The sequence below is a fragment of the Nerophis ophidion genome, linkage group LG11 (genome assembly GCF_033978795.1).
Source record: "Nerophis ophidion isolate RoL-2023_Sa linkage group LG11, RoL_Noph_v1.0, whole genome shotgun sequence".
Taxonomy (NCBI): Eukaryota; Metazoa; Chordata; class Actinopteri; order Syngnathiformes; family Syngnathidae; genus Nerophis; species Nerophis ophidion.
In genome coordinates this window covers 4,969,973-4,982,665 of record NC_084621.1, presented here as the reverse complement: position 1 = coordinate 4,982,665, position 12,693 = coordinate 4,969,973, and the positions used below count along the sequence as shown (strand labels likewise).

At 39.0% G+C, this 12,693-nt stretch overlaps 1 protein-coding gene across 1 annotated transcript in view; it reads left to right on the top strand.

Annotated features, from left to right (window-relative positions):
• Positions 1-12,693, top strand: part of sim1a (SIM bHLH transcription factor 1a) — a 57,777-nt gene that overhangs the window by 27,199 nt on the left and 17,885 nt on the right. The window contains exons 7-10 of the mRNA XM_061914963.1: positions 2,208-2,407; positions 2,616-2,722; positions 4,689-4,836; positions 11,941-12,103. Of these exons, the coding sequence (XP_061770947.1) occupies positions 2,208-2,407; positions 2,616-2,722; positions 4,689-4,836; positions 11,941-12,103 (618 nt within the window). The remainder of the gene's footprint in view (positions 1-2,207; positions 2,408-2,615; positions 2,723-4,688; positions 4,837-11,940; positions 12,104-12,693) is intronic.

Here is a 12,693-nt window from a genome sequence, read left to right as displayed (position 1 = left end):
TCAGGTAATACACCAACTTATATTCTTGTCTTTGTGAAAGAAAGACATCTATATGTGTTACACATGCTTGTATTATCATTAAACACATTTAACTTGTTTACAAAAATGTCTCTTTCATAAATAAATCAATATAAATGATATATATAAATGAGGTAGATCCCCTCGAGTTGGTCAATTGGAAAGTAGCTCGCCTGCAGAAAAAGTGTGGGCACCCCTGGTTTAGGACAAGGGTGGCTAACTTTACAATCTAAAGAACCATTTTGACCCCCAACATAGCTTATCAACTTTATTTTTATTCGGGCCTTCAAAAATAATAAGTTAGTTCATGTGATTAAAAAAGTATTTAGTCAGCCAGCGATTGTGCAAGTTCTCCCACTTAAAATGATGACAGAGGTCTGTAATTTTCATCATAGGTACACTTCAACTGTGAGAGACAGAATGTGAAAAAAAAATCCAGGAATTCACATTGTAGGAATTTTTAAGAATTTTTTTGTAAATTATGGTGGAAAATAAGTATTTGGTCAACCATTCAAAGCTCTCACTGATGGAAGAAGGTTTTGGCACAAAATCTCACAATACATGGCCCCATTCATTCTTTCCTTAACACGGATCAATCGTCCTGTCCCCTTAGCAGAAAAACAGCCCCAAAGCATGATGTTTCCACCCCCATGCTTCACAGTAGGTATGGTGTTCTTGGGATTCAACTCAGTATTCTTCTTCCTCCAAACACCACAAGTTGAGTTTATACCAAAATGGATACATGGAAGATACAGCAGAGGATTGGGAGAATGTCATGTGGTCAGATGAAACCAAAATAGAACTTCATCTGGCTCCTCTCGATGTGGAGGAGCAGCTGCTTTACTCTGAGTTCCTCCCGGATGACAGAGCTTCTCACCCTATCTCTAAGGGAGAGACCTGGAAACTCATTTCGGCCGCTTGTACCCGTGATCTTATCCTTTCGGTCATGACCCAAAGCTCATGACCATAGGTGAGGATGGGAACGTAGATCGACCGGTAAATTGAGAGCTTTGCCTTCCGGCTCAGCTCCTTCTTCACCACAACGGATCGGTACAACGTCCCCATTACTGAAGACGCCGCACCGATCCACCTGTCGATCTCACGATCCACTCTTCCAACACTCGTGAACAAGACTATTACTGTGGACGGGACTCTCACTGCTGTCTTGGAGCCACTATGGATTGAACTTTCACAGTATCATGTTAGACCCGCTCGACATCCATTGCTTTCGGTCCCCTAGAGGGGGGGGGTTGCCCACATCTGAGGTCCTCTCCAAGGTTTCTCATAGTCAGCATTGTCGCTGGCGTCCCACTGAATGTGAATTCTCCCTGCCCACTGGGTGTGAGTTTTCCTTGCCCTTTTGTGGGTTCTTCCGAGGATGTTGTAGTCGTAATGATTTGTGCAGTCCTTTGAGACATTTGTGATTTGGGGCTATATAAATAAACATTGATTGATTGATTGATTAGGTACTTGAACTCCTCCACTTGGGGCAGGGTCTCCTCCCCAACCCGGAGATGGCATTCCACCCTTTTCCGGGCGAGAACCATGGATTCGGACTTGGAGGTGCTGATTCTCATTCCGGTCGCTTCACCGAACCGATCCAGCGAGAGCTGAAGATCCCGGTCAGATGAAGCCATCAGGACCACATCATCTGCAAAAAGCAGAGACCTAATCCCGCGGCCCCCAAACCGGAACCCCTCAACGCCTTGACTGCGCCTAGAAATTCTGTCCATAAAAGTTATGAACAGAATCGGTGACAAAGGACAGCCTTGGCAGAGTCCAACCCTCACTGGAAATGTGTTCGACTTACTGCCGGCAATGCGGACCAAGCTGTAGAATCTGTAAGATAGAATGACTAAAATGAGAGAGAAACTTATAGGGACGGCGTGGCGCGGTGGGGAGAGTGGCCGTGCGCAACCCGAGCGTCCCTGGTTCAATTCCCACCTAGTACCAACCTCGTCACGTCCGTTGTGTCCTGAGCAAGACACTTCACCCTTGCTCCTGATGGGTGCTGGTTGGCGCCTTGCATGGCAGCTCCCTCCATCAGTGTGTGAATGTGTGTGTGAATGGGTAAATGTGGAAGTAGTGTCAAAGCGCTTTGAGTACCTTGAAGGTAGAAAAGCGCTATACAAGTACAACCCATTTATCATTTATATAACATTTAAATATGTCTGATGTTTTCTATCCAGGTGATTCATTGCAGTGGCTACTTGAAAATCCGCCAGTACAGCCTGGACATGTCTCCATTTGACGGCTGCTATCAGAACGTCGGGCTGGTGGCGGTCGGTCACTCATTACCACCCAGCGCGGTGACGGAGATCAAACTGCACAGCAACATGTTCATGTTTCGAGCCAGCCTGGATATGAAGCTCATCTTCCTCGACTCGCGGTATAAACTTTTGTTAGGCTGGACATGTAATAGTTCTGTCATCCTCACCTCATTCTTTATTACAGCAACACAGTACTTTGGTAGTGGATTTGTTTCTCAACAAGTACTTTTGAATTGCTCGTGTAACATCGGACGACCTAATGACAGCTGAACATGTGTGTGTGTGTGTGTGTGTGTGTGTGTGTGTGTGTGTGTGTGTGTGTCTTAGGGTTGCAGAGCTTACAGGCTACGAGCCACAAGATCTAATAGAGAAGACTCTCTATCATCACGTCCACAGCTGTGACTCCTTCCATCTGCGCTGTGCACATCATTTATGTGAGTACTCCTCGGAACATGCAGCACTTGATCACCGCCATGATTCATATTTGTCAAATCAACGCCGCATATCTCAGAAGAGAGTGAGGTGTGATGTTACCAAGCCCAGTACTGTAGAGGTAAAAGCCGATGATGATGAAAAAAACATTTTTATAGACAGTTACAGTGGGGCAAAAAAGTATTTAGTCAGCCAGCGATTGTGCAAGTTCTCCCACTTCAAATGATGACAGAGGTCTGTGATTTTCATCATAGGTACACTTCAACTGTGAGAGACAGAATGTGGAAAAAATCCAGGAATTTTAAAGAATTTATTTGTAAATTATGGTGGAAAATAAGTATTTGGTCAACCATTCAAAGCTCTCACTGATGGAAGGAGGTTTTGGCTCAAAATCTCACGATACATGGCCCCATTCATTCTTTCCTTAACACGGATCAATCGTCCTGTCCCCTTAGCAGAAAAACAGCCCCAAAGCATGATGTTTCCACCCCCATGCTTCACAGTAGGTATGGTGTTCTTGGGATGCAGCGATTGTGCAAGTTCTCCCACTTCAAATGATGACAGAGGTCTGTGATTTTCATCATAGGTACACTTCAACTGTGAGAGATAGAATGTGGGGAAAAAATCCAGGAATTCACGTTGTAGGAATTTTAAAGAATTTATTTGTAAATTATGGTGGAAAAGAAGTATTTGGTCACTTCAGACAAGGAAGATCTCTGGCTCTCACAGACCTGTAACTTCTTCTTTAAGAAGCTCTTCTGTCCTCCACTCCTTAACTGTATTAATGGCACTTGTATAAAAGACACCTGTCCACAGCCCCAAACAGTCAGACTCCAAACTCCACTATGGCCAAGACCAAAGAGCTGTCGAAGGACACTAGGAAAAGAATTGTAGACCTGCACCAGACCGGGAAGAGTGAATCTACAATAGGCAAGCAGCTTGGTGTGAAAAAAATCAACTATGGGAGCAATTATCTGGAAATGGAAGACATACAAGACCACTGATCATCTCCCTCGGTCTGGGGCTTCACGCAAGATCTCATCCCGTGTGGTCAAAATGATCATAAGAATGGTGATAAAAAATCCCAGAACCACATGGGGGGACCTGGTGAATGACCTGCAGAGAGCTGGGACCAAAGTAACAAAGGTTACCATTAGTAACACACTACGCCGACAGGGAATCAAATCCTGCAGTGCCGGACGTGTCCCCCCTTCTTATGCCAGTGCATGTCGAGGCCCGTCTGAAGTTTGCCAGAGAGCACATGGATGATACAGCAGAGGATTGAGAGAATGTCATGTGGTCAGATGAAACCAAAATAGAACTTTTTGGTATAAACTCAACTCTTGGTGTTTGGAGGAAGAAGAATACTGAGTTGCATCCCAAGAACACCATACCTACTGTGAAGCATGGAGGTGGAAACATCATGCTTTGGGGCTGTTTTTCTGCTAAGGGGACAGGACGATTGATCCGTGTTAAGAAAAGAATGAATGGGGCCATGTATCGTGAGATTTTGAGCCAAAACCTCCTTCCATCAGTGAGAGCTTTGAATGGTTGACCAAATACTTATTTTCCACCGTAATTTACAAATAAATTATTTAAAATTCCTACAATGTGAATTCCTGGATTTTTTTTCACATTCTGTCCCTCACAGTTGAAGTGTACCTATGATGAAAATCACAGACCTCCGTCATCATTTTAAGTGGGAGAACTTGCACAATCGCTGGCTGACTAGATACTTTTTTGCCCCACTATATGTAATTACTAAGTGATTGAATAATGATTATTTATACTAAAAATACTTTTGAAAATATGATATTAATGTCATATAAAGCGGTTCACATATAGTTTCCATTCAATTTAAAGTCTGTAACATTAATACTAAATGAACAAGCAGTGTTCTCGCCAGACTTGAAAATAAGAATTTAATAAATGGTATATTTGTGTTTCCCAATTCTCTTTTTCTTGCAGTGCTTGTAAAAGGACAAGTCACCACAAAGTACTACCGTTTCCTGGCCAAGCATGGTGGCTGGGTGTGGGTTCAGAGTTATGCTACGATCGTGCACAACAGTCGCTCATCCCGACCTCACTGCATTGTCAGTGTCAACTACGTTCTCACGTAAGTACCCTTTCTTCTCCAAAACGTGTGTGTATATATGTATGTATGTATATATATATATATATAATCTTAATTGGATTATCCAGAGAATAGTGCTCGATGCCGTGGTAGAGCGCAATATGTATGTGTGGGAAAAAATCACAAGACTACTTCATCTCTACAGAACTGTTTCATGAGGGGTTCCCTCAATCATCAGGAGATTTTCCTGACAATTGAGGGAACCCCTCATGAAACAGTTCTGTAGAGATGAAGTAGTCTTGTGATTTTTCCCACACACATACATACATACATACATACACACATTATATATATGTGTATATATATATATATATATATATATATGTATATACACACACACACATATATATATATTGACACATTATAGATGTGGGTGTGTGTGTGTGTGTGTGTGTGTGTATATATATATATATATATATATATATATATATATATATATATATATATATATATATATATATATATATATATATATATATATATATATATATATATACACACACACACATTATATATATATATATATATAGTTGACACTGACTATATATATGTATGTATGTGTGTGTGTGTGTGTGTGTGTGTGTGTGTGTGTGTGGGACGGCGTGGCGCAGTGGGATAGTGGCCGTGCGCAACCCGAGGGGCCCTGGTTCAAATCCCACCTAGTACCAACCTCGTCACGTCCGTTGTGTCCTGAGCAAGACACTTCACCCTTGCTCCTGATGGGTGCTGGTTGGCGCCTTGCATGGCAGCTCCCTCCATCAGTGTGTGAATGTGTGTGTGAATGGGTAAATGTGGAAGTAGTGTCAAAGCGCTTTGAGTACCTTGAAGGTAGAAAAGCTATACAAGTACAACCCATTTATCTTTTATTTATATATATATATATGTGTGTGTATATATATATATGTGTGTGTGTGTGTGTGTGTGTGTGTGTGTGTGTGTGTGTGTGTGTGTGTGTGTGTGTGTGTGTATATATATATATATATATATATATATATATATATATATATATATATATATATACACACACATCTATAATGTGTCAATATATATATATATATATGTGTGTGTGTATGTATGTATGTATATATATATATATATATATATATATATATATATATATATATATATATATATATATATATATATATATATGTATATATATATATATATATATATATATATATATATATATATATATATATATATATATATATATATATATATATATATATATATATATATATATATATATATAATGTGTGTGTGTATGTATGTATGTGTGTGGGAAAAATCACAAGACTACTTCATCTCTACAGAACTGTTTTATGAGGGGTCCCCTCAATTGTCAGGAAAATCTCCTGATGATTGAGGGAACCCCTCATGAAACAGTTCTGTAGAGATGAAGTAGTCTTGTGATTTTTCCCACACATACATATAGCGCTCTACCACGGTATCGAGCACTATTCTCTGGATAATCCAATTAAGATATATATATATATATATATATATATATATATATATATATATATATATATATACACACACACGAGTTCACACTTTAAGAATATCTTTGGATAAGTTTCAATTCGATGCGATGAGGTGGCGACTTGTCCAGGGTGTACCCCGCCTACCGCCCGAATGCAGCTGAGATAGACGCCAGCGACCCCCAAAAAGGGACAAGCGGTAGTAAATGGATGGCTAAAGTTTAAATTCAGCAAATCCTTTTTGGCAGAGGTACTGGCACTTTCCAAATTAAGCATTATGGCCTTTTAGCTGTGAGGCATTGAAACTCTGAAGCCTCTATTTTTAAATACTTAATAGTTCATCTGGGGTATGTGATGTCATAGCGTATGTGAAATAAGATACATGTACTTTATGTGTTTTTTCCACAATGAATGTAACAAAAGCATAATCTTTGTTGGTAGTTAGGAAGTGGGTTTGTTGTTGAAGGACACTATCAAGGGAAAAGATTGTTTATCCAGTAGTCTTTGTGTACATAGCCATGGATAAGAATTGATAAGGACAGTTGACCTGAATGTGACCTCCTACTGTGTGCTTAGGGTCTCCTGATCTATGGTCTGTAGACTTGCCACTGCAGACCTTTAGCAATACTTCAAATAAAGACGTTTCCTCAGTGAAAGCGTTTGACCACAAAGAATTGCATCAGCCCTTTAATCTTTACTGTGGGTTTTGATCAGATACTGTTTAGACAGAAAGGAAGTTTGCTGCACACAATTGATATAGTCTAGGACAGGGGTCACCAACGTGGGGCCCGCGGGCACCAGGTCGCCCGTAAGGACCAGATGAGTCGCCCGCTGGCCTGTTCTAAAAATAGCTCAAATATCAGCACTTACCAGTGAGCTGCCTCTACTTTTTAAATGTTATTTATTTACTAACAAGCTGGTCTTGCTTCGCTCGACCTTTTGAATTCTAAGAGAGACAAAACTTAAATAGAATTTGAAAATCCAAGAAGATATTTTAAAGACTTGGTCTTCACTTGTTTGAATAAATTCATTATTTTTTTTTATTTTGCTTCTTATAACTTTCAGAAAGACAATTTTAGAGGAAAAAAATACAACCTTAAAAATTATTTTAGGATTTTTAAACACATATACCTTTTTAGCTTTTAAATTCCTTCCTCTTCTTTTCTAACAATTTAAATCAATGTTCAAGTCAACAATATGTTTTTAAATTAATTCTTCATTTTAGCTTCTGTTTCTTCGACGAAGAGTATTTGTGAAAAAAATCTTTAAACTTATGATTAAAAATATTCTGGCAAATCCAGAAAATCTTTAGTATCAGAATTTAAATCTTATTTCAAAGTCTTTTCAATTTCTTTGAAAATTTTTGTTCTGAAAAATCTAGAAAAAATAATGATTTGTCTTTGTTAAAAATATAGCTTGGTCCAGTTTGTTATATATTCTAACAAAATGCAGACTGGATTTTAACCTATTTAAAATATGTCATCAAAATTCTAAAATTAATGTTAATCAGGAAAATTACCAAAGATGTTCCATATATATTTTTTTATTTTTTTCAAAAAGATTCGAATTAGCTAGTTTTTCTCTTCTTTTTTTCGGTTGAATTTTGAGTTTTAAAGAGTCGAAAATTCAAAAGTTAATTGTACTTTTTTTCCCTGTTTTGTCCTTTTTAAACCGTTAAATTAAATGTTTTTTTCATCATTTATTGTCTACAAAAAACCTTCCGTAAAAGGAAAAAAAAAATATGACGGAATGACAGACAGATACCCATTTATTTGTGGGTTCTTCCGAGGATGTTGTAGTCGTAATGATTTGTGCAGTCCTTTGAGACATTTGTGATTTGGGGCTATATAAATAAACATTGATTGATTGATATATATATATATATATCTATATATATATATATATATATATATGTATATATGTATATATGTATATACATACTAAAGGTAAATTGAGCAAATTGGCTATTTCTGGCAATTTATTTAAGTGTGTATCAAACTGGTAGCCCTTCCCATTAATCAGTACCCAAGAAGTAGCTCTTGGTTTCAAAAAGGTTGGTGACCCCTGCCCCAGGAGGTGTTTATAGGAATCAGTCTGATGTGTACATTTACCCACAGTTATACATTGCCAGCAACTTGAGGGTTCCAGGTTTGAGTCCGGCTTCCGCCATCTTAGCCACGTTCGCTGTGCCCTTGGGCAAAATAAATAAATAAATGATAAATGGGTTGTACTTGTATAGCGCTTTTCTACCTTCAAGGTACTCAAAGCGCTTTGACACTACTTCCACATTTACCCATTCACACACACATTCACACACTGATGGAGGGAGCTGCCATGCAAGGCACTAACCAGCACCCATCAGGAGCAAGGGTGAAGTGTCTTGCTCAGGACACAACGGACGTGACGAGGTTGGTACTAGGTGGGATTTGAACCAGGGACTCTCAGGTTGCGCACGGCCACTCTCCCACTGCCCCACTGCGACACGTCACCCTTGCTCCTGATGGGTCGTGGTTAGCGCCGTGCATGGCAACTTTCCGCCATCAGTGTGTGAATGTGGATATAGTGTCAAAGCGCTTTGAGCACCTTGAAGGTAGAAAAGTGCTTTACAAGTATAATCCATAGATAGATCCTCATGAGAGCCAATATCCTTTACAGTGGAATTTTTTTTTAAATTTGGCTCTTTAGGGTAAAATAAACTATAGGGGATTGCAAAATATTGAGGAAGTGAAATATTGCAATATAAAAATATCAATATTTTGGCTCTCTTGCTACCTGTGTTGCAAATCGTGTGACATACATCTGCTTGGATAGATCCTTATTAGAGCTAGTGTCCTTTAGAGTGGAAATGTGTTTGAAATTTGGCTCTTTAGGGTAAAATAAACGATAGGGGATTGCAAAATATTGAGGAAGTGAAATGTTGCAATATAAATAAATACATTTTTGGGCTCTCTTGCTATCTGTGTTGCAAATCGTATGAAATGCATCTGCTTGGATAGATCCTCATGAGAGCCAATATCCTTTACAGTGGAATTTTTTTTTAAATTTGGCTCTTTACGGTAAAATAAACTATAGGGGATTGCAAAACATTGAGGAAGTGAAATAATGCAATATAAAAATGTCAATATTTTGGCTCTTTTGCTACCTGTGTTGCAAATCGTCTGAAATGCATCTGCTTGGATAGATCCTTATTAGAGCTCGTGTCCTTTACAGTGGAAATTTTTCTGAAATTTGGCTCTTTAGGGTAAAATAAACGATAGGGGATTGCAAAATATTGAGGAAGTGAAATGTTGCAATATAAATAAATACATTTTTGGGCTCTCTTGCTATCTGTGTTGCAAATCGTATGAAATGCATCTGCTTGGATAGATCCTCATGAGAGCCAATATCCTTTACAGTGGAAATTTGTCTGAAATGTGGCTCTTTATGGTAAAATAAACTATAAGGGATTGCAAAATATTGAGGTAGTGAAATATTGCAATATAAAAATATCAATATTTTGGCTCTCTTGCTACCTGTGTTGCAAATTGTATGAAATGCATCTGCTTGGATAGATCCTCATGAGAGCCAATATCCTTTACAGTGGAATTTTTTTTTAAATTTGGCTCTTTACGGTAAAATAAACTATAGGGGATTACAAAACATTGAGGAAGTGAAATAATGCAATATAAAAATGTCAATATTTCGGCTCTTTTGCTACCTGTGTTGCAAATCGTCTGAAATGCATCTGCTTGGATAGATCCTCATGAGAGCTAGTGTCCTTTACAGTGGAAATTTGTCTGAAATGTGGCTTTTTACGGCAAAATAAACTATAGGGGATTGCAAAATATTGAGGAAGTGAAATATTGCAATAATGAAATATCAATATTTTGGCTCTCTTGATACCTGTGTTGCAAATCATCTGTTGACTAGATCCTCATGAGAGCCAATGTCTTTTACAGTGGAAATTTGTTCATGGTCTATTTGTTTTGTCAGAATTAAACATATTGGAAAAATATAGTCCTGTATTACGTAGTCAGACACTTGAGAAAAAAAGGAAAAAGGATTCAGTTTAAGAAAATGTGTGTGCCAAGATTTTCCGTCTGCCTGATTTTCCATGGCAACATCCGTAGAACACTTAGGAGAGAAATCAATTCCCTTTTCCCAGAAGTGAGACGTCCAAGCTTCTCCTACAGGCCTGATTTAGCCAGACATAGCCTTTAATCTCCCAGTGTATTTGATTAGACAGTTTCCCTTTGTGTAGTGTTTGTTGAAGTCCTTGCTTCAATCCCGATGGTAAAACAAGCATCCCAACAGCCGTTTGGGCTCTCTCAGAACATCCCAAGCCCTCCAAGAATGTATGCTGTCACACCTCTTGCTGCTTCTCCCAGCACTGTAACGATGCTCTACAGCAGGGGTGTCCACACTTTTTCTGCAGGCGAGCTACTTTTCAATGGACCAACTCGAGGGGATCTACCTCATTTATATATATCATTTATATTTATTTATTTATGAAAGAGACATTTTTGTAAACAAGTTAAATGTGTTTAATGATAATACAAGCATGTGTAACACATATAGATGTCTTTCTTTCACAAAGACAAGAATATAAGTTGGTGTATTACCTGATTCTGATGACTTGCATTGATTGGAATCAGACAGTAATGATGATAACGCCCACATTTTCAAATGGAGGAGAAAAAAAGTTGTCCTTTCTGTACAATACCACATGAAAGCGGTTGGTTTTTGGCATCTAATTCATCCAGCTTCCATACACTTTACAAGAAAAACATTGGCGGCAAATTCCGTAGCTTGCTTGATTGACATTCACGGCACCCGAGGGTCTTGTGAGATGACGCTGGCTGCTGCCAGTTCATTATTATGAAAAAATGACAGAGAGGAAGGCGAGAAACCCTTTTTATTTCAACAGACTTTCGCGCCGTCCCTTCCGTCAAAACTCTAAAGGCCGACTGCACATTTCCTATCTTCACAATAAAAGCCCTGCTTCATGCTGCCTGCGCTAACAAAATAAGAGTCTCGGAAAGCTGGCGTGCACAAGTGATGTGCACGCCAGCTTTCTGAGGGATCGCTTGTGCACGCCAGTTTTCCGAGACTCTGTATTTAGTTAGCGCAGGCAGCATGAAGCAGGGCTTTTATTGTGAAGATAGGAAATGTCCAGTCGGCCTTTAGAGTTTTGACGGAAGGTACGGCGCGAGAGTCTGTTGAAATAAAAAGTGTTTCTCGCCTTCCTCTCGGTCATATTTTTATAATAATGAACTGGCAGCAGCCAGCGTCATCTCACAAGACCCTCCGGTACCGTGAATGTCATTTAAGTGACGTCTTGGTGAAGATTGATGATCACTCATTTTTAGGTATATATTTTTTTTAAAAGCCTGGCTGGAGATCGACTGACACACCTCCCGCGGTCGACTGGTAGCTTGCGATTGACGTAATGGGCACCCCTGCTCTAAATGCTAAACAAATGCTGAGGGTTTTTTGGTGCAGGAGACAAGCACAAATGGGTGTCGGCAATTTTGCTTCCTTTTTTCTTATAAGTAAATCACTGCCATAAATCTTTCAAATTTCGAATTCCAATTCATACATGTAATAATATTTTTTTCTATAGGGAGACGGAGTACAAAGGCCTCCAGCTGTCTCTGGATCAGACCACGTCCAAGGCTTCTCTCCCTTACAACAACACAGCAGGCAGCCTTGCCGAGACCTGCAGAACCCCAAAGAGCAAAATATCACGACCCAGAACCAATGCTAGACTTTCCCCATACCCACAGGTGAGTCTTTTTTATATTATATTGTATTTGTTTGTGTCTGGCCGTGGCATTTTTTCCTTAAAAGCAGGTGTTGAAGAGTTGATTTAGCCTCACACATAATACCAGAAATCATTCTCATCTTACATTATTGAAAGTTTTTACATTTTAGAAAACAAATGTAGTTTCTAATGCTGGTTGAACTATTTTGAGTGGGAAAAAAATTGGGGAAACATTCTCAAGACAAACGTTTTGCATGGTTTATTGTTTTTGCATTTGACAGTGGATGCAATCTTTGTGCTTTAGTTAATGCATATTTTATGGTGGAGATGATTTCAATCTTGAAATGGTTTTATTTCCCCGTTTTTTCTGTTCTGGGGCAAACAAATTGGAGGAAGACCTTTTATCCCGGAACATGTCTGAATGTTGAGGTTCCATCGTTTCAAATTCAATGCCCTCCCCAACAAAGTATAGGTGGGGGTTCACATTTTAAGTGATTTAAATGGTTCCTGAACCAGAACTTATAAAATGAAAAATATAAAAAAATGATGTTAAAAAGAAATGCCTGGCCGTAACTACTGGGGGTGTAACGATACGTGGATTTGTATTGAACC